The sequence below is a fragment of the Pleurodeles waltl genome, chromosome 5 (assembly GCF_031143425.1).
Source record: "Pleurodeles waltl isolate 20211129_DDA chromosome 5, aPleWal1.hap1.20221129, whole genome shotgun sequence".
NCBI classification, from domain to species: domain Eukaryota; kingdom Metazoa; phylum Chordata; class Amphibia; order Caudata; family Salamandridae; genus Pleurodeles; species Pleurodeles waltl.
Window position 1 is genome coordinate 69587967 of NC_090444.1, and position 22014 is coordinate 69609980.

The 22014-nt window shown below is 47.0% G+C and overlaps 1 protein-coding gene across 1 annotated transcript in view; it reads right to left on the reverse strand.

Moving 5' to 3' along the window:
• MPV17 (mitochondrial inner membrane protein MPV17) overlaps positions 1 to 22014 on the reverse strand; it is a 279947-nt gene that overhangs the window by 7837 nt on the left and 250096 nt on the right. Inside the window, exon 6 of the mRNA XM_069233592.1 lies at positions 16084 to 16116. Within this exon, the coding sequence (XP_069089693.1) occupies positions 16084 to 16116 (33 nt within the window). The remainder of the gene's footprint in view (positions 1 to 16083; positions 16117 to 22014) is intronic.

A 22014-nucleotide genomic window follows, 5' to 3' on the forward strand; every position in this document is an offset into this window, starting at 1 on the left:
TCTGTGCCACGAGAGACAGTGGCGTCGTAGCACAACCCACAGGGCACAGAGATGCTATGCAGAGAAAAGAAACCTAATGCTGCCCAGCCTATAATTCCTCCTTCTACTGGAGTTGTTGGAATTAAAGTCACTTCACTACTGCACATTTTTCTCCTATTGGCTGCTTCCAACTTTTTGGGGATTACCTGTTCCATGAAGAACTTGTGCAGCAAACCAATCTGTGTATTAGCCGGGTTTTAGGGGGTATGAAGACACTGTGGATACCCACCTCACATTGGAGTTCAAAATAATGTGGGGCCTTGTAATGCTCATGGAAACATTGCACAAGCGATCAGTACAGTGCTGCTGGCTAGCCATCTGATCCATTTGGCAACATACAATGCATGTGCTGTCCATCGTCAGAATATCTCTGCAAGGCTGATGTCGTTTTAGTAGTTAATGTTAAGGGGGCCAAATTTTGAGAAGCAAACATCGGGACAGGTAATGCATAAAAGTAGGTAAGTAGGACTAAAGTCTTTTCTGTTACTTTTATGTCTGGCCTGTCCCTGTTTATGCACAGCCATGCAAATGTAAATGCATGTATATGTATGTCTGTGTGTATGTTACACACACACACACACACACACACAAGTATGTGTGTATGCATGTTTGTGTATAATATATACACTTACCTGCATTTACAAATATATATATATATATATATTCACGTGGTAACAAGGCTAGGGTATACAATATGCTGTGGCTGGACCTCCAACCTGAGAGTCCCCCTTCCCCCGTCCTCCTCCCCACTCTGTCTTCTCTCTGCTGCGAAACAGAGGGACCTACTCCTGTGCTGCCTGAAACAAATAGGACAATAAATTAAATCACTTTAGAGGTGTCTCTTGAAAGGAGAGTTGCATTTCTGGTTTGCAGCGTGACTTTATCTTTGTCCAAAAGACTGGGACATTTATTGAAAATTAGGAAAAGTGCTGGGACGCTGGGACATTCCTTTGAAAACTGCGACTGTCTGGAGAAATATGGGATGTCTGGTCACCCTCATAATGTTGGAGGGAGAAAGGGGAGTTGCTTGAAAATGGGGAATAGTACAAAATGGGACGGATTCAGAGAGGGGTAAGGAGGGGTGTAGGGATGAATAAATACCCACTCACAAAATAGTAAGACCACTTCTAGTTACAAACTGCACTTCTATAGTTAGCACCGCCACAAATTACGTAAAAGAGCAATATATGTATTCCAACTCAGGTTTAGAGTAAGCCCAGCACCACCATGGCTACTCAAAGGTCCTCTAACACATTTCCATAGAAAATCAAAGAGCTGACAAATAAGTATAGAAACATATTACAAAATAATGGAACCCTGTAGGAAACTGGCACCTTGTTGCAATTACCCCCCACCTTTTGCCTGATATCTGATGCTAACTCGACTGAGTGTGGGCTGGGATCCTGCTAACCAGGCCCCAGCACCTGTGTACTTTCCCTAAACTGTACCATTGATTCCACAATTGGCACAGCCCTGGCACACAGCTAAGTTCCCTGTAAAAGGTACCAGCAGTACCAAGGCCCTGTGGCCAGGGAGGGTCTCTAAGGGCTGCAGCATGTATTGTGCCACCCTAAGGGACCCTTCACCAATCACATGCACACTGCCATTGCAGATTGTGTGTGGTGGTGGGGAGAAAAAGGTAAAGTTGACATGGCATCTCTCTCTGGGTGCCATGCCCACAAACCACTACCTGTGGCATAGGTAAGTGACCCCTCTAGCAGGCCTCACAGCCCTAAGGCAGGGTGCACTATACAACAGGTGAGGGCATAGCTGCATGAGCAATATGCCCCTACAGTGTCTACGTCCATTCTTAGAAATTGTAGGTGCAGTTTTGCCGTATTGAGCACATGGGCTGGGAGTTTGTCATTACGAACTCCACAGGTCCATGATGGATTCACTGAGTTTGGGAAATTCGGTATCAAACTTCAAAGCTCAATAACCCCACATTGATGCATTGATTATTGAAAATACACACAGAGGGCCTCTTAGAGATGCCACCTGTATTTCACCCAACCCACTACGAAGGGGTCTTCAAACTGGGGGGTGGGCCACCCCAATGGGGGCCTCAAGTGATCCCGGGGGGGCACCAGGCTCTGGCCAAAAGAAGCATTTCACAGATAACAGTGTTTTGTTTTAAGCAGAAACATGTTATTGCATTTTTAAAATGGCAACAGTACTCAACTGCACTGTTTTAATACATCTAGACATATTTAAACATTGCCATCTTTATAAAATATTTGTGAAAAATTCAGATTTTTATTTTCAACTGGGGCGGCGCAGCATTAAAAAGTTTGGAGACCACTGCTCTAACATGAGGCTGGCCGGTCTGTGCCAGCCTATCACTAACAGACAAGTTTCTGACCCCATGGGTTGAGAGTCTTTGTGCTCTCTGGGGTTGGGGACAAAGCCTGCCCTGCGTGGAGGTGCTTCACACCTCCCCCCTGCAGGAACTGTAACATGTGGCAGTGAGCCACAAAGGCTCCTTTTGTTACACTGCCCCAGGACACTCAAGCTAGAGATGATCCCCCTCACCCCCCAAGCCCCACTTTTGGCTGCAGGTTCGGCAGGAAAATTAGTAAACACAAGGAGGAGTGGCCACTTCAGCTGGGACCACCACTAGAGGGCCCAGAGCTGAGGTGACCCCCTCCTTGCAGAATCCTCCATCTTGTTTTGGAGGAAGATAACCAATAGGGTTAGGAATGTGCCCCACTCCCTAAAGGGAGTGGGCACAGGAAGGGTGTAGCCACTCTCAGGGTAGGGGCACCCCTGAACCTTGCTCTTGATATTCCTGGTGACCTGAAAAGAAGAAGGACTGAAGAGCTGCGCCACCAGAGAAGATTCCAGATGACAACTGACTTGGCCCCAGCCCTACTGGCCTGTCTGCAGCTTCAAGACTCCTGCTACAAGAAGACGACTCGTCCTGCAGGACCAGTGACCTCTACAAACCCCCAGAGTACTGCCTGCGTACCCAAGGACAAAAATCTCTTGAGGTTAGTGGCCCTGTCCACAAAGAAACCTTCAAGAAAGACTCCTGAACTGCCCCAGATCCGCGAGCCCTGCCTACTCTGTACCTGACACCCACAGCCTGTGTCCAGGTGGCCCACTGGTCCAGAGAAGGTCCCCAGGCGATTCTGACCTTGAGTCCACACTGGGCTGAACCCTCCTGACCATCACAACGACACCTGCAGCCTAAATCCAGAGGACCCTCATGACTGCGACCAGATCCGAGGAAGATTTCCTGACGCCTAAAGGTACTCCTGAACCTGCAGTCCCCTGGCCTTGGGGAACCCAACCGACAGTCCAGCAACGTCCAGTGGGCTCTCTACTTACCTGTACAGCTGTTGCTTTTCTTCAGCCGACTCCCTGAACTAAGCCTGCAGCATCTTTGTGACTCCCGGGGTTCCCACATTGAAAAGCATTGACCATCTGATGCTGTGCTTACTTTGCACCCTGCACCCGGCTGCCTCTGTACCGCTGAGGGCGTGTGTTTGGTGCTGACCTGTGGCCCCCACAGTGCTGATCCAACCCCCCCCCCACTCGTCCCCCAGGTCTGTGCCCTGAAGTCACAGGTACTTAGGTGCAAGCTGTTTTTTACTAAATGCCCCTTGTCTCCATAGGATACCTTTGGGCGCCCAACACCAACTTTGACCTCTGCACTCGACCGGCCCTGTGTTGCTGGTGGTGCACCCTTGGTGTCTCCCTAAATTTAGCCCTGTGGACACCCAAACCCCCGGAGACTGGGGTTGTAAGTCGAGTACTTACTTGCAAATTGTGTTGTTACTTTTCCTCCCCTAGGACTGCATTGCTTTTCATGAGAAACTGCACTCAGACCACTTTTTAAATTAAAAAGTATTACTTACCTGTAAACTGTTTTACCTGTGAATTCTAAACAAATTGCATTTGATACTTGAAAGTGATACATTCTTGGAACTGTACTTACCTGCAGCAAAGATTCTTTTATTTCTAGAAAAAAAAAGTAACATAGTATATTTTCGATTCATAAAACATTGGCCTGGAGTTAGTCACTGAGTGTGTGCCTCATTTCTTGACTGTGTGCGTACAACAAATGCTTAGCACTACCCTCTGATAAGCCTAACGGCTCGACCACACAACCACAAAAGAGAGCATTAGTATTATCAACTTTAGCGTCTGTAAAGCCTCTGGGGATCCGCTGGACTCTGCACATTATACCTCATTTTGGTGTAATATATACAGAGCCAGCTTCCCACACTTCCTAAACCGGAACACAAGCATCCCAAGACCTATTTTACCCTGATCGGGGCTCTTCGGTCAGGTGAAGCCTGGTTATGGTGGCACGGCACAAGATCCACTTTTGTTTATACCCTCAGCCACTAAGGGTGCTAAATAAAACATACAAAAGGTGATGGGAGATTGTTTGCAATTTGTCTAACCACTGGCAATCGCTTGTGGTAACATTTCAACCAATTGTTTTTTTGCCCACTATACCACGTCAGTTTGGACCCTGCCATATGCAAATCAGGCTATTGGCGAGTGCCAGTCCTCTTTTGAATGTTGCCACATGGAGGTTTTTGTTACAGTTATGACAGCTTCCCTTGGCATTGAAAGGTGTGTGGGGTATAAAAGGCAAGAAGTGTGACTTTCATGCTTGAGGAACTAAAAGAGTTATACCACAGGAGCAAATGATGTTTCAGACCTGCAGCCTCTGGGTCAAACAGAGGAAGAACTAGTCACACAGGAAGAGAGAGCACCCTGGCCAATACATACTGCAAACAAGTGCACCTGGTCAAGTGGGGGTGGACCTGCAGCCTCTCAGCCACATCAAACAGAGAACTATTCACAGATGAGCGTAGACTCACCCCGCCAATGCATCCTGCAAACCAGTCCACCTGGTCAGGTTCTTATGTTCTTCCCTTCGCACCAAGAGGCTTCGGGTCAAGAGTGAACACTTCCGTCTCAGGAAGACGTGGAGAAACCTGCAAGAGCCTCACCCACAGTAAGGTTCCTCATTGGTCAGATGAGACAGTGACGGGAATACTCTGGTCTTGGATATATTTCTCTCTGAGACAGCAAACTACACTGAAGCATTCATAGCAGCATGTCTTTGTAGTGCGTCAGCCAATTCAACGCCGGCTGTCAAACGGCAGGGCAGTCGTCCTCCTCCTCATTCAAGTCGCAGCAGCAGCAGGCCTTCGGTCCTCAAGTCTGATCTGAGTTTACGAGAGGGCTGCCAAGTTTTCTGTGTCTAATCTGATCCTTCTTGTGACAAGTGTATAAAGCTTCCACTCCAAGTCAAAGAAGAAAATGAATACCTGGCTCACAAGGCCAGCTTGCATCGCAAACAGTGGCCACTGGGATCATATCAACCAGACAGTCTGGGGTAGCACTTGAATTTTTGGAGGAACCAATTTATTTGAAGTATATCTTTCTGCATGCACCTTTACATCTCTAAGTAACAAATATTCTATCATATTTGTAGTGTCTCTGGTTCCATGGTGATGGCAGACATCCTATAACAGCATCATCCACAGGGAATGTATATTTCCCTCAGAGGGTCCTTTAGTCAGTCAACGACTCTTGCTGGGTTTACGCATGTATATATGTATGTTTCTATGTATGCATTATTCATATAATGTGAACCTAGTTGAAATGCAGCAGAGCACTAAAGAGACTCAAAGCCTAAGATACAGTCCCTGAGTGACTGGAGGGGAAGCTGGGGTCTGAGAGTAGAGGGGGGTGTTACTGTGAGGGATGTTGTGTCTATTAAAGAGGTGTTTCTTCAGCTCTTTCCTAACTTGAATCAGGGATCAGCGATCCCAACAGATACTGCGATGCCGGTCCAACCTGGGTGGTCTGCTCTCTTCTGCCACAGTCACCACAAAGGGTGGGTAAGGCCGCTCAACACATCCCCTTCCTCCAAACGATGGCGATGCCCTTGGCCACAGGCACTGCAAATGACTTCTATGAAAAGCAGACTTCACAAATTACATCCTCCTCAACAAACCCAGGATACTGTTCCATCCATCACAACAGCAGGAGTTGCACACCAAAGGACAGAAGAACACGTGGAATACTGGATGAATGCACAGTGAAGAAGGAAGGCATAAACGCACAATTACTATATGGATCACGTGCGCAATTAAAAAGGGACCACTAAACAGAAGGGCCAGTTTAGTCGGCAAGAAACATTACGGTAGGAAGGAGGATTAGAGGCAAATAATCACCAAAGCATCAACTACAGCAGGGTTGGTTACAATGGCAGTCAGAGGCAGACTTCATAGGATCACTGGAACTCTGTACATGATGGTCCACTACTGCAAGGAGGGCAAACAATCGATGCAGCTCAGCATCCTTGACCACAGTGCCTGCTGGGCACAGGGTATGGTCCTAGTCCATGCCCTGTGCTCAGTACTGCTGACCTTAGTGCCTGCTGGGCACAGGATATGGCCCTAGTCCATGCCCTGTGCTCAGTACTGCTGCCCTTAGTGCCTGCTGGGCACAGGGTATGGTCCTAGTCCATGCCCTGTGCTCAGTACTGCTGACCCTAGTGCCTGCTGGGCACAGGGTATGGTCCTAGTCCATGCCCTGTGCTCAGTACTGCTGCCCTTAGTGCCTGCTGGGCACAGGGTATGGTCCTAGTCCATGCCCTGTGCTCAGTACTGCTGACCCTAGTGCCTGCTAGGCACAGGGTATGGCCCTAGTCCATGCCCTGTGCTCAGTACTGCTGCCCTTAGTGCCTGCTGGGCACAGGGTATGGCCCTAGTCCATGCCCTGTACTCAGTACTGCTGCCCTTAGTGCCTGCTGGGCACAGGGTATGGTCCTAGTCCATGCCCTGTGCTCAGTACTGCTGACCCTAGTGCCTGCTAGGCATAGGGTATGGTCCTAGTCCATGCCCTGTGCTCAGTACTGCTGCCCTTAGTGCCTGCTGGGCACAGGGTATGGTCCTAGTCCATGCCCTGTGCTCAGTACTGCTGACCCTAGTGCCTGCTAGGCATAGGGTATGGTCCTAGTCCATGCCCTGTGCTCAGTACTGCTGCCCTTAGTGCCTGCTGGGCACAGGGTATGGTCCTAGTCCATGGCCCATGCCCTGTGCTCAGTACTGCTGACCTTAGTGCCTGCTGGGCACAGAATATGGCCCTAGTCCATGCCCTGTGCTCAGTACGGCTGACCTTAGTGCCTGCTGGGCACAGGGTATGGCCCTAGTCCATGCCCTGTGCTCAGTACTGCTGCCCTTAGTGCCTGCTGGGCACAGGGTATGGTCCTAGTCCATGCCCTGTGCTCAGTACTGCTGACCCTAGTGCCTGCTAGGCATAGGGTATGGTCCTAGTCCATGCCCTGTGCTCAGTACTGCTGCCCTTAGTGCCTGCTGGGCACAGGGTATGGTCCTAGTCCATGCCCTGTGCTCAGTACTGCTGACCCTAGTGCCTGCTAGGCACAGGGTATGGCCCTAGTCCATGCCCTGTGCTCAGTACTGCTGCCCTTAGTGCCTGCTGGGCACAGGGTATGGCCCTAGTCCATGCCCTGTGCTCAGTACTGCTGACCCTAGTGCCTGCTAGGCATAGGGTATGGTCCTAGTCCATGCCCTGTGCTCAGTACTGCTGCCCTTAGTGCCTGCTGGGCACAGGGTGTGCTCTTTGAGTATCCCTGTGTCCAATGCCCCTTCACTCAGTGGTCAATGGGCACAGGGCGGGCCTTCTACCACTTCTACCACTGCTTTTGTCCTCCATGCCCACTGGATATGATCTTTGGGAAGTTTTTGCCTTTTTTCACCTTGCAAGTGTTCCTTATCACAATTTCACAAGGAAATGGAAATTCTACGAACAATCTGCACGCAACGTTCCAAGCTCTAGCGTGAGTGGCATTTTGTTTTCAGAAAGTTTCATGCAGATTCGTCTAATTGAGCTGAAGTAAGTAATTAAGAAAACAGCGCCAGTACTATGCGCTGGTACCAGCGAGTACTAGAAGAGCAGTAGATACTGGTATCAGTGCAGGGTTACGGTTAGTGTCTGAATCAATGATAGGATCAGTGGATACAGGGGACAGGAAAACCCACCCTAGCTGGGGCAGGGGGTGGGGCTCAAGTTATAGGAGTGACTCATTGGCACTGATGGACTGGCACTGCCAGATGGGCCAGCTTGAAGTGATCTGTGTGCGGGCTGTTTCTTTGGTCCCATAAAGGGCCACTGGACCAAAGCCAATGTCCCACAAAAGTCTACAGCCACACTGCTCGTTCTGCACGGCACGTGCACTCGCTGTACTGTGGAGAGTAATCATTGCAGAGGGTTCCCCTACCACGTTCTAGTCCTCCCAAGGCTCCCCGAGTGCAACAATGAAGGAGAAAGGGAGAACGTGTGTGCTGTTTGATGCTGTTAGATGTTGAACTGTATGAGGGGTGTTGTCCGGCACGTCACGTGCTTGTGCAAGGCCGGGGTTAAGAAACTCAAGCAGGGCCCTCACAAAAACATGCTCCATTTCAAAATTAAAGAACAAATGTTCTGCATGGAATGAGAAGAAAGAACCAGCATGTGTGCCATCATCTAACCACGTTAGCCATCACTTAAACATGTTAGCCACCATCTAACCATGTTAGCCACCATCTAACCATGTTAGCTGTCCCATCATTAATACAAAGGCCATGCTTACTTTAAAATATGTAAATAAATGTAGCAGCTCAAGATCAGCACCCAGAAAAAGCACAAGGCCTGGAGATTAATAACCCCTGTGCCCCTCCTGACCCCTTTCTGAGAGGCCCATATATCACCAGGACAAAGTGTGGATTTGTTTCAGGGGACGTAAGGTAATCTGTTCCTTTTATTCTGTGTTCATTAGTCCTTTCTTTTTTCTCTTTAATAACTGATTGTTTATTTTGATTCAGTGTCTCAGCTGCACTACTACAGATTGGTGATGAGAGGGGTGGGAGTCGAACCGGACACATATCAGTGTAATAGGGTGCGGCCATCAATGTTATATTGAGTTCTATAGCACACTGATTATCTGAGAGGGTGTCCAGGCACTTGGGCAGGTTTGTGGACCCCAAGGTGCTTATACGTAGAGCCAGATCTTCAGCTTCTCGCAGAACTCAAGAAGTGAGGAGGGGGCTGTGTTGAGGGAGGACGTCCATGTCTTGGGTGCAATATAGGAAAATAAGCAACTCGGGTTTTGCTTTTGCAGATGCGGGGAATGTGTGCACGTGAGAGTGAGGCAGAGCGTAGATGTCTGGTGGGTTAGTGAAAGTGTATGCGGCTGTTCAGGTATTCTGGTCCTGTGTTGTGCAGGGCTTTGTATGTGTGCCTGAGAAGTTTGAATTGGCTGCGCTTGTGACTGGGAGCCAGTGAAGCTTCCTGAGGTGCGGTGTGATGTGCGTGCGGTGTGGGATGTTGGGTATGAGTCGTGCAGCGGTGTTATGGTCTGGAGTCTGTGTAGGAGTTGTTTGGAGATTCCGGCATAGAGTGTTGCCGTAGTCAAGCTTGTTAATGAGTGCTTTGCCGACGGTCCATCAAGGGGTTATATCAGTGAAGTCCTAGGATTTGTGAAAAACCCAAGCATCACGCAAAGAGTAAGTGTGGCAAATGAATGAGCTACGAACATTCAGCAGGAGAGTGGTAAAAGTAAGGCATGTAGCTGTTTGCGCATTTTGGAGCATACTGCTGCTAATATATTACTAAAGCATGGTGTGGGAGTGTCCTCTCATTTACAGACGGCACATTTTCTATTGAAATGGTCACTAAATTTACACAGACATTTAGTTTTACTGATAAAACTATATAGGGCACAAACGTAAAGTGTGGAAATTGTGCTTCTGTGAATATTTATCATTTGCGCATCACCAAAGATATGTCTTGGTTTATTTTACTCCTATTAAAGTCTTTGTTTTCATCACACTTCAGAATTAGTAAAATATGTGCTTTATTCGTGCTGAAATCATTTAAAATATTTGTACAGTTCATTCACAGATATTTACATGTTGAGTGTTTAAAAAATGTACACACTACAGCCTTTCCTTTCACACTCCCTGTATCCGCAGCAAGGGTTTCATATAGTTCACTTTACAAAAAATCTTCTAAATTTGCAGTCGAAGAAAGAAAACTAAACAACAATCTTTATGTTAGAATAAGCAGTAATTTGTCGGAAGACACAGGCTGAAATTTGACTTTTACATTTGAATGTGCAGCAAATGTGACGAGATAAAAGCAAAATGTAAAGGCATTTTTATTGCTCATTCACTTTCTGAACTTTAGCATGGTTATTTTGAGGGTGCAGCAGCACCCCGCACCCCTACCCTCAACATCTATGAGGACTGAAGACTCCGCTGACAAAATCGGGTATGAATTCAATTATTACGTGGTTGGTGCTTCCCAGGGCCTGTTATGTCTACTTCCGGGTGAGAGGTGATCGCTGTTGAAACAAGGCCCTCATGAAAAAATAGTTCCACCAGCGTAGTGTTGACTCGAAATAGAGGCCCATAAATAATGCGAAGTAAATGACGAAATAAACACGTAATATGTACATTCTTTAAATAACTACTACGAAAAATAACAACCAGCCTGAAACACCGAAACCAGGCTCCCCTGCTATGTGAACGAGACAGTCACTGAAGCGAGAATGTGACCCCGAAAGCACCAGGACGAGGTGACGCGTGATGCGTGACAGAGTCACCGGCTCCTGCGCGTGCCTGAGGCCATACCAGTGGGCGCTATGAAAAGGTTGGTACTAGAACTTTACTTGAAATGATGAATTCGTTATGTTTTCTAGGATGTTTTTAATTGTTTCTTCATTGGAGAAATCAGCTGCGAACCCCTTTTGTTACCCCCCCCCCCATTTTTCCTGGATTTCTTGCACCCCGGATGTCACCTGAGCGGGGGACCCTGCCTTGGGTTATTTTTTTAAATTACTTCCCACAGCACTGTAGATGTGTGCTTCCGCCGGCCTTATATAGCGCCTCGTGTGCTCGCTCCTCTGCTCCTCACCCGATTCTTAGACTCCCCACTTCCATGTGACCTGCATCGGTGAAGGTAGCGCTGCACACGGTAAATTATGCAGCTTGGGGCTCGGTATTTCCCGGTTGCAGCATAACCTCTCCAGTAATATAGTTCAACATGTGGAAATACGGAATAACGAACTGCAAAACTCAGACATGTGCTTTTCTAGCTGCACAAACTTCTCGCCTAGTGAAATCCGTGCGCTAAAAGATCACACTGGATGTGAATTCTGCACACAACTTGGAATCCCAATTTGGGATAATGCTGACAGGCAGAAAAGGCCAAATATTTTTAGGGTCGAGAGCGCAAAGCGCTCTGTCCCTGCTGTAATCTCTCTGTGGGCTTTTAACCCCGCCCATGTCAGGCCCATCAGTTTGGTTGGTTCGTGGGCTTGCCTTTTAAAATTCGCTTGATTTCATTAGTGGAAGGCATGCATACATCATGCTTTTTCTGGTGTTTAGCCCTCCTTGAGCACACCGGACAACTACTGAAAACATATGAGGCTCTGCGTTTTCAGTATACTTTCTGGACTACTTTTTCTTTTTATTGCATAGGCAGCGCGATCTCGCTGGGCAGAAGTCGAGCCCTTTGCATGACATCGACCCTGTTACATGGATATTTGCACTTTTGCTGCTTACATGGATAATTGCACTTTTGCCGATACGTTTCACTAAGAGCAAACTTCTGTTTCCTTTTGTATGTCTGCTTTCCGCTCATGGTGGCCATCAGCTCGCTTATGTGAAACTGTTTTACTTTTACTTTTCAGTTTATGTGGCAAGAAAAGTCTGATTAGGAGTTTACAACGCTAACAGCTTTAACTCGAGCAAACGCGAGCCCCATTGCATTGCAGATGTTTGTTTTCTCTTCCTTTGTGCAGCTTCTTAGCTTGTTTCCCCGTGGTCCCTCTAGCACACCTGAGTTCATCCCTAGCTTCAACCAAACTCTCAAGATTCCTCCCTCCATCAGATGTCAATCACTCAGGCCTGTTTCACAAAGTATTTTTTCTTGTCAGTCTCCCATGGTCTGATTTACACAATATGCACATCTTAATTAAACTTGGAGGTGCAAAACCCAACTCGGCACTCACAAATTCCCACACTGTTTGTCAGAATAGGACTGGTGGAGTTTTACATGCCCATTCGCAAATGGGTAAAATCTGGCTTTCCGTACTTACTACCCGTATTTGGAAATGTAACATTGGGATTGATATTGTGCCTGTGTCTGGTTGGTCCTCCATGCAGAAGCAGGAGTACACAAATAAACTTCTGAGTTCGTCTGTTTACAAGTACCACATGCCAGACGTTTCCCACTGTACAAACAGACTCAAATTTACTGTGTTCAAAACTTGGTAATAAATGGGCTTCTAGTTTCTTTAGGCACTTGTGAATCTGCAAACGGCATAGATGTGCACGAATATTCCAGGGATTCTCTGTGAATCCTATGAAAGATTGAATTTTTTACCAAACTAAGGAGGCTTTAATCATAAGCTGTAGGGAGATATGGTCCATGTATATCAAACTCACGAGGTGTGACGTGGCTTGCAGTTTTATTGTAAAACTTTAATCGTGACCTATAGATAGATATACATCGAGGTCCCGGTGTGATATGGTGGTAAGGGCATGCGCTAGCCCCAACTACTGGATCAACACTCAAACATACAGAGACTTTTGCTTTGCTTAATCTAGACTCCATGACAGTCTGTCTACAGTGACAATGTGGATAAAGAAATACTGCCTCAAGCCGAGTTTGGACAACAGCTAATAGTTGTAGGTCTCCTATCTATCCGGACCTCGCACTGGTGGCCGTCTACTCTTGGCCATGGTCCCAAGCCCATCTCTTGAGTCCACAATCTGGGTTTCAATTTGTCCATCATCCCAGTTCTTTCTCCTATTTTGAAAAAGTTTTTCCACCTCCTTTTTTTAAATTGACGGATCCTTCAGAGGAGCTTACACTACCATCCTGTGGACTCTTGATTTACGCCCTCCCAGGAAGTTCCCACCTGAATTACGGCGGCACCCTACAAGTGGTCCCCTCTCACTACCAATGTCATAGACCCCAGCTGGTGCAGAACACAGCAGCCCATCTTCTGCTCAGTCTCCCTGGCCATGCCTTGCTTTCTCAGCACCTGAGACATCTGCATTGGCTCCGTTTCTAAAAGCCTTCGCATTTGTTACAACAGTTGTGTTTATCGAGAACCCATTTATTGGTTGCAGAAAACAATTTATTTGATTCACTGACCTCCTATCTACTCCTGTTTGCAAAGTTTGTAGAAGTCATAAGGGCAGCGCGCTTTCTCCTATCTTGTTGCCAGGATATGGAATTTCTATCCTTTATCCATCCGCTTAACTGCTAGGCATCTTGGCTTTAGAAAAATTCTTAAACTTGGTTAATGTGATCAGTAACTGATTGACTCCCCTGCTTTTCTAGACTCTTAAATGTCAGCAAGCCCTAAAAGGTAATTGTACACCGTCAATAGAAAAAAAGAAAAAAAAAAAATAGGTACACATGGAACCTGCCTCTACTGAAGCAGAAGTGGAGGACGCGCCTTTCTCCCACATCACAGCAAAGACCAGGAACAGCCTCCCGGGTAACTCCGGACCATCACCTCACTTCCGGAATTCCGAATGGCCCTAAAGACCTGGCTGTTCGAATAAGCCTTGGGGACCTGAAGGCGCCTGGGACCCTATCGGGTGATTAGCCCGTCTGCGGTATTACGAGTCAATTATATCCTATGGACATCGTAATATGGCGGATGGGATATCTGTCACGTTTGTAACGGAGTAAACCACATGCCAAACTCTAAATCAGGCCCTTAGAACTGTAACCGAAAGCCACCTGTCACTCCTCACACAACATCAGCACCAAAAGACACTCAGCACATTCTGCCGGCGTCCTTCAATGTACCACTCCGTGGACCCCCGCTCCCACCCTGCTCACGCCACACCGCTCTCGCTGTGCGCCATTTCTCACTGCGAGTACCACTCTGCCTCTGGGAAAGATAATTGTGATTTGCAATAGGGGAAATTACTTCTAAATGTTTCCCACGTTTCTAAGCGTGATTACATTTATTTTGTTGTTTTTATTTAGCGCTCATGCTGTCAGGAGGATACTTCTGAGCACTATTAAAACACAGCATGCCTACTCAGCTGGATGGAAACTGTGTCCGTGTACAATGTCGACAGACAAAAGACACGTGCATTAACGTTTGAATTATTTATGAATACACACATTGCAAATATACTTGCATGCTTATACTTTAAATGTAGCAAACTTACACCGTTTCTATCCTAAAACTAGATACATTCCTATTAACCTCAATGATATGAATGGCTTTAGATAAACTTTCTCTGACGTTACTTTATAGAAAACATGGGTGTTTCACCTTTTTTTTTACGGCTGTTGATTTAATGATGGTTCATTATAAGCTCTCTACCTCAGCCTCACAAAACAGAAAAGCAGGCAGAGATGGTTCAGGGGCAGTGCTTAATTTGAGCCAGTAGTTTTCCGGTGCAAGGCACCGGAATTTATTTTTGAAGGCCAGCACTTATTTTTTTGCCTCAGGCATTTACTGGGAGCAAAGCCTCATATGGAAAATAGGGAGGAAGAGAAAAACGAAAAAGCTTCACAAAGGGAGAAAGCAGAACGCTGCAAGAGTGACATGAGGGGGCAGGGAGTGGCTGTAAATGGGTTAAAGAGGCCCGAGATGGCTTCAGAATTACGCCGCCTCAGTATTCGGTGGCTCGCACATTTAATTGCAGCAGCCCCATGTTTCAAAGGAGAGCTTTGGGCACCAGCACATTTTTATTTACAAATTAACCTCTTGTCAGGGGAAGTCATGGAGGGAGGTAGTAACAGGAGGGAGGGGAAGCAGCAAAGAGCAGAGGCAATGATGTAATAGGTGCCAAAAATAGGATGAGGAAAGTCACGGTGGAGAGAGAAAGAACTATATGAAGAAAGAAAAAAGCAGAGATAAAGTGACGTCCCTTATGCAGGGCTCTATGCTGCGAGCCAGTTACCAGCTGCTTAGCATACAAGTGTTTGCCTCCCAATGGTACACTGATAACCCTGCCTTCTGAGAGGGTGGCCTAAGGCTGGGCATCTCTGCCAAAGGTGGCCACTAGAAGTGCAGTTTCCCAAACCATGGCCCCAAGACTATTGGCTGGCTGCAAGGATCCCTCTGCCGAACTAGTGAGTGGTCTATGTACAGCATGGCACGATAGAGAGTTGAGAATTAGATGTTTCGTTTCCAGCTGCTTGCCCAGTCTCATATCTGGAGTAAATTTCTGACATTTTTGGAATTCTAGGAGTAATTCTAAAAAAGTTGCTCCTAGCAGCAGTGCAATAATTTCCTTGGGAGTTTACATCTGGATTCCATTTGCATGGGTAAAAATGAGGAGTGTATATTTATGAATATGTAAATTGTTTGCAAAAGTTTATTTCCCCCTTAAATCTTTTTTTTTCGACATGCAGAAATGATTTTCCTTTCCCTTTTTAGGGTAAGTTTCCCGAACGATCCCAGTGGCTGCATGGGGATGAACTTCTGTCTTTTGAAGGAGTAAATATTTGACTGTGTCTAATGTGGAAATGTACCTCGAAATGCCTACAAAGTTGAATGTTTGTGGGTATTCCCTTGCGGAGGCAGACATCTTATTCCCTGGTTTTATCACACACCCTACATGTTCCCTCACATAATAATGAAAGAAACCACCACAGTCAGTAACTGCTCTGACCACACACTGTCACTTCGGAGAGAGAAACAGAAGGAGGAGGAACAGATGACTCTGCCAGAGAGAAATACTGCTCATGGGAACTATGACAGAACATTTCATCAGTACCCCTTCAAAACTGCAAGTAAAACATTTATGGTTTGGTTACCAAGAAATATTTTAAAGTGGACCAAGTTAAGTGCACCAATTTGCATTAATTTTGGAATCCCCTGTGCCCAAGGGTGCAGTTGGCCTGCCTTTGTGCACTTGCTCGCACTGTATAGTTTGGGATGGGATGAACTTTTTGTCCCAGGGCTGTTTTTTTGGTTCCCGTTGGCTACGCAACACCACCCAAACCTGTTAATGTCACAGTACTCACATAGTAGTTGGTGATGAGAGCATCGGTGTAGTCCTGGAAAAGAGAGAGGTGGAGATGTTAATGGAAGTACCATTTTACAGTCACTTGGATCAAACAGACATGACTTATTCTGGGTCACTGGCTTGATTCCCAAACTCACCATGTACCCCACAAAAGGCCCCATACTCACAGTCAACCACTTAATCACAACTTGTGCAGTCCTGAAGCAGACACTGTCATGGGTACCAGAAACCTACCTCATCATTGAGAGCATGGCAATGAGCTGAATCTAGGGCTTCCTATGACCCATGTCGACCTACTCCAAGACGGCATATCGATGCATACCTCACCGCCAATGTAGGTGATACAGAGTACATCACCCCAGCCCTTAAATAAGCTACGGTGGATCTGGAGCGTGCTTGAAACCTTTGACTTAAGACCATGACCTGTTATGTGAAGGGCTCCCAGCTTCATTCAGGTCATCCCTCATCACTGACTGAAACTCTCTTCCATCGGATGGTTATTGCTCACCATAGAACAAAAAAGTCAGATGAGGTCAGGTTGGTTACTGGCCTGCATAAAACAAGGAAGGTCAGGCGGGGGTCAAGGCGGTTTTAAACAATCATAGAACAAGGAAGGTCAGGCGAGGGTCAAGGCGCTTATAGCCCAGCACAGAACAAGGAAGGTCAGGCAAGGTCAGGTTGGTTAAAGCCCAGGGTAGAACAAAAAGGTCAACTGAGGACAGGTTGGTTACTGCCCTGCATAAAACAAGGAAGGTCAGGTGAGGGTCATGGCGATTATAGTCCAGTACAGAACAAGAAAGGTCAGGCGGAGTCAGGTTGGTTATTGCCCAGCGTAGAAAAAGGAAGGTCAGGCGAGGGTCAAGGCGGTTAAAGTCCCAGCAGAACAAGAAAGGCCAGGCAAAGTGACAGAGCTTTTTCCAGTCTTGGCTCACGGGAGGGAGAAGGGGCGGCATGAGGGAGCGTGAAAAAATAATAAATAAATAAATGAAAAAGAAAAAACGTACCTGTTTTGCTGCGCTGTGCCACCTCTGAACCGCTCCCCGCTAATCATCTGCAGGGACAGGCTTAGGCTCCCAGCCTGCCCTGCGTCCCATCGTACCGCTGATTCCATGCTGCCAGTAGCATGAAAGCAGTAGTAGGATTGGACGGGAGCGACCTGGCTGGACGCTCCGAGGCAGAGTGGGAGCCTCTGCCTGCTCTCTCCAATCCGGCACTGCGGGCTCGGGTTGGACAGAGCCTACTGTGCATGTATGTTTGACTGACCCGAGATGGCTGGCCAAACATACATGCGCAGCACTCCTCAGTCTCTGTCGTGCCAGTAGCCCCGCCCCTTTTGCAGTAAAAACGTAAAACATAGTTTATTCTGTTTTTACTGTAAAAGTTTTGCCGCTACTGCTGAGGAGGCAGGTGGGGGGGTTGACACTCCTCCGCCATGGTGGAGGAGCCATCCCTGGCTTTTTCTCACCTAGTGACTCTCCAAAGAATCACCTAAATGTCTGTTTTGACAATGTTTTTAACCACTAGATTACTAAACAATCATTTACCCTGACCATAATATTAACCAACCATTCACTATAACAAGCAACACCAACTCAGCAAGTGCTCCCTTCTTGTTAGATCTCATTAGAGCGAACGGCTGCTGGACTTGAGAATGGCCCCCGGGACTAGTGAAGCAAAAACCCAGGAGGTCAGGGTGATGCTGAACAGAAGAGAGACACTCAAGTGGAGGAGTTCTGGAAACACTCCTGTCCAAGAAGGGAGCTTTCCCACGCTACCTGGACACAGCAGACACAGGGGGATCTATGGCAATCAACAAGTGCTGTACACAGAAGGACTCGACATAGGCAAACACTTGTAAAGATAAATGCATATTAAGCATCATTAAACATGATGAAAACAAGCATAAGGTTGTTAGCGACAACAGTGCAAGCAGTGGCAACGTGTGGCTGCAGAGGTCTGGTCAGACTATCCACCTGAAGGCAGCTGACACTCAAAACAGACACAACCTGGAGAGACAACTCTGAATGGATACACCAATAAATAGAAAATGTCCCTTCTATCTAGCATATTCTTTGTTAAAGAGAGATGCTTAAACACATGGGCGCACTAAGTGACTCTCATACAGTATATATACATCCTGATTTGTTCACCAACCAAACTCATTGGCGTCCGCGATCATCCCACCTCCATTTTCAGAGTGATGTCAATGTAATTTATCATTTTTGAAAACATTTGTGCATCTTTGGAGAGCCACCAATACAGAATGAGCCTCTTGGCAGACTTTGTGATGGCGCATAGATCCTGGCTGCAAGTATGACAAAATACACTTATGGGCATAAGTCTGGGGTTGGCTGACATTACGCATTGCACCATCCGTGTCTCAATCCCCTGTTCATGAAGCAGAAACTAACCTGGTACCATCTGAGAAGACCCTTGCAGTCAGCAACGTCAAGGATCCTTCCAGAGGCCTAATTCAGTAGGGAGAGGAGAGGGGGGCGGGCCTTCTCTGCACTAGACCCAGCCAATGGAACCACCTGCCATTCATCTAAGGGCCATCACCAATCTGACCTGTCACTTCAGTGAGTATTTCTAATCTGCTTCTCAACTGGAAATATCTGCCTAAGCCCTCAGTTTATCATTGTGCCAAGGAATCCACAACTGTGCGCTCAACAAATTAGATAAATGAATGAATGGAAAAAATAAAGAGGAACCAAGGGCCGCTTGTTGGATGAATAGGTTTACTAGAAGGTGACCAGTTGTGCTCAGAGGTATCTGTAGGCGGGGGAGAAATGTGCCCGGCACATCAGTGAAAAAAGAGCCCTCGTTGAGTCCAGCTGCCGCGCACACCTGGACCCAAGTGCTGCCCGAGCCAGTCTTCCAGTAGGAACCGATCTTGGAAAGGACAAGTCTCAGTGACAGATAACAATGACAGTAATTGCAAGTGGGTAACAACGCCATGTGTTTTGTAAGAACAGTCGCCCACACTCCGTGTCTAAGGTTAACTACTACTCACGTACAACCGTCAGCATAGATGAGTCAGTCCACGGTCATCCCAGCGCTAAGAATATAGAAATGTTGCAGCAGACCTGTCAATTACAGCACAAGCCTCTTGGTCATATTCTAGTTTCACTCACCATTTTTTGAGGGTTGCTATGTATGATGGGGACAGCCGTTCGCCAGCCCCCCCTCCATTGGATGGATCTTCATGACCTTTGCACTGGCCTTGAGCTGACCCTTAGCGCATGATAAATTGTAGCAATCACTACAGGCTTTACAGAGACACAAGTTGCCACTGAGGTGCCCAATATTTTGATTGTGGTGTTGGCTTGCTGTCAAGAGCAAGCACCACGTAGAGGGTAAACATGTGTCTACTTAAAAATCTGGGTTCTTGAAAAGCTTACAAGACGAAGCAACAGAAGAGGTCATCTTTTTAAAGAGACTTTGCATCTGATTACAAGTTAGGTAGAAAGGGGACTCCATTGCAACGCCAATGGAGTACCCTCTACGCCATTCTCTCACTCTGCGTAGCTGATTTTGAGTTGGGTGGATCAACAGTACGTCAGTGACAGTGCCTACGTTGGCTCTTTCATCGACATACTCCTCCGGTAGCCTGATGAAGTATGGGCTTTTAGAGATAAATCATCCTACCATCCCCCAGATTTAGGGTGGGAGGTCAGACGGCTCTTTGTGCTGCCCCTCACCGCCAGGTTTTTGTAGCGAGGGACAGCAAAAATAAAAAAGTTGCCCCATGCCATCGGGGAAACGTCCCATGGTGTGGGGGCCATTGGCTCTACATTTTTCAAAAACAAACTCACGCTTTAAGAGTTTTTTTTTTTTAAGTGGAGCATTCTAAACATATGACAGCCACCCATCATATTTAACATAGCCATCTGTCAAAAGTTTACAAGTCTGACAGAAACTTTTATGATGGCGATTCCTGCCACAGTTAAGAGAGGTCCTCGGGCCAGCAGACATCTCTCAATTTGAGGAAGGGGACGTCTGTTAAGGCAACCAAGTAATTTACTTTGTCACACAGATGGACATTACTCCATCCTCCAGACTCTAAATCAGTCACTTTATCATACAGTCAAATGCCACAATTTCCCCAGGATTAGCCCTCTTAGTAGATGCTGTGCTGTTGCATGCTTGGCAATCTATCTACTGTCCAGAACAGACTCTGGCCCTCGTTACAACCCTGGCGGTCGGTGAAGTGGCGGTAATACCACAAACAGGCGGGCGGTAAAAAAAATGAAATTACAAGCATGGCGGTGACCGCCATGCAAAACCGCCACTTCTCCACTCCAACTGCCAGGGTGGTAATGACCCAAAGGTGGTAGGACCCTCCTCCCCACACCCCACTAACATTGACACACACACCCCCCCTACATGCACACTCACACAACTACACACACGCAGACATACACACAGACATTTTCCATACACACAACACACCCCTGCATGCATACACGCACTCACACACCCCCTCTACACACTCACACGCACACCCCATGCACGCACACAACACACAACACCCCCCCACCCCTCTCCCCTAATGGACAATCACCTTACCTTGTCCGGTGATCCTCTGGGAGGGAACGGGATCCCTGGGGGCTGCTCCGCCGCCAGCTCCCCGTCACCAGAACACCACCACGCCGAATCATGGGACGTGATTCGCTGGGTGGTGTTCTGTTGGCGTGGCGGTGGAGGTGGAGCAGCCTCCACTTCACCGCCGACCGCCAGTATGGCTGCTGGCGGCTCTCCGTCTGAAAAAGGACAGAGGGCTGCCAGCAGTCATAATACGCTGTGTGGAAAACTGCCTGCACTGGCGGTCTTCAGCACGGCGGTACCTCAGTGGTCTTGCGAAAAGACCACTGAGGTCCAAATGAGGCCCTTTGTGGTTAAGTGAAATGTTGTAGAAAAGAGTCTCTGCAAAACACTGCTCTTACACATCTCTGGAAAGCATTCAGGGATTATCATGTGGATTTCAGGTCTTTTGAGGACTGGAATAAGGAGCAGCAATGTCAACGCATCTGCTCATAGACTGAAATAAGAGTTCAAGAAGTCCACAAGAGGGTTTATGGTTGCAGGAAGGACACGTGATGTCAAAAGGTGATCTTATGGTTGGAATAAGAGTACATTATGTCAACAGATGGGTTTATGGTGGAATAAGAGTACATGATGTTAAGAAGATGACTTATGGTTGGAAAAAGGGTAAATTATGTCAAAAAGTGGGTTTATAGTTGGAATAAGGGAACTTGATGGCAAGTGGTGGGCTTATGGTTGGGAAAAGGGTATATGATGTCATGAGGTGAGCTTCTGGTCAGTGTAAGGGTACATGATGTTAAAAGGTGTGCTTGTGGTAGCAACAAGGCTACATTATGACAATAGGCGGGCTTATGGTTGGAATAAGGATACACAGTATCAAGAGGTGGGGTTATGGTTGGAATAAGGATACACAGTATGAAGAGGTGGGTTATGGTTGGAATAAGGATACACAGTATGAAGAGGTGGGTTTATGGTTGGAATAAGGATACACAGTATCAAGAGGTGGGTTTATGGTTGGAATAAGGATACACAGTATCAAGATGTGGGTTTATGGTTGGAATAAGAGGGCTGCAAGCTGCCCAGAGGTTGGTCTATGGATTGGAATAAATGGTACCAATTGTGAATAGTGGACTACTGGGTTGGAAAAAGGTATAAGGTGTGAATGATGTTTTTTTTTTATTGGACTAAGATGCAAGCAGTGAAAGGTTGGGGCTATGGACTGGAACAAACATAAAGTGGTAAAGGGGAGGTGTATGGCTTGAAATAAGAGTGTAACACGAAACAATGGAATAAGGATACGCAGTATCAGCAGTTGGGTTCACAGAATGGAGTACGGGGATGTCCTAACAGAGGTGTTCATGAATTGGAATAAAGTGTGAAAAGG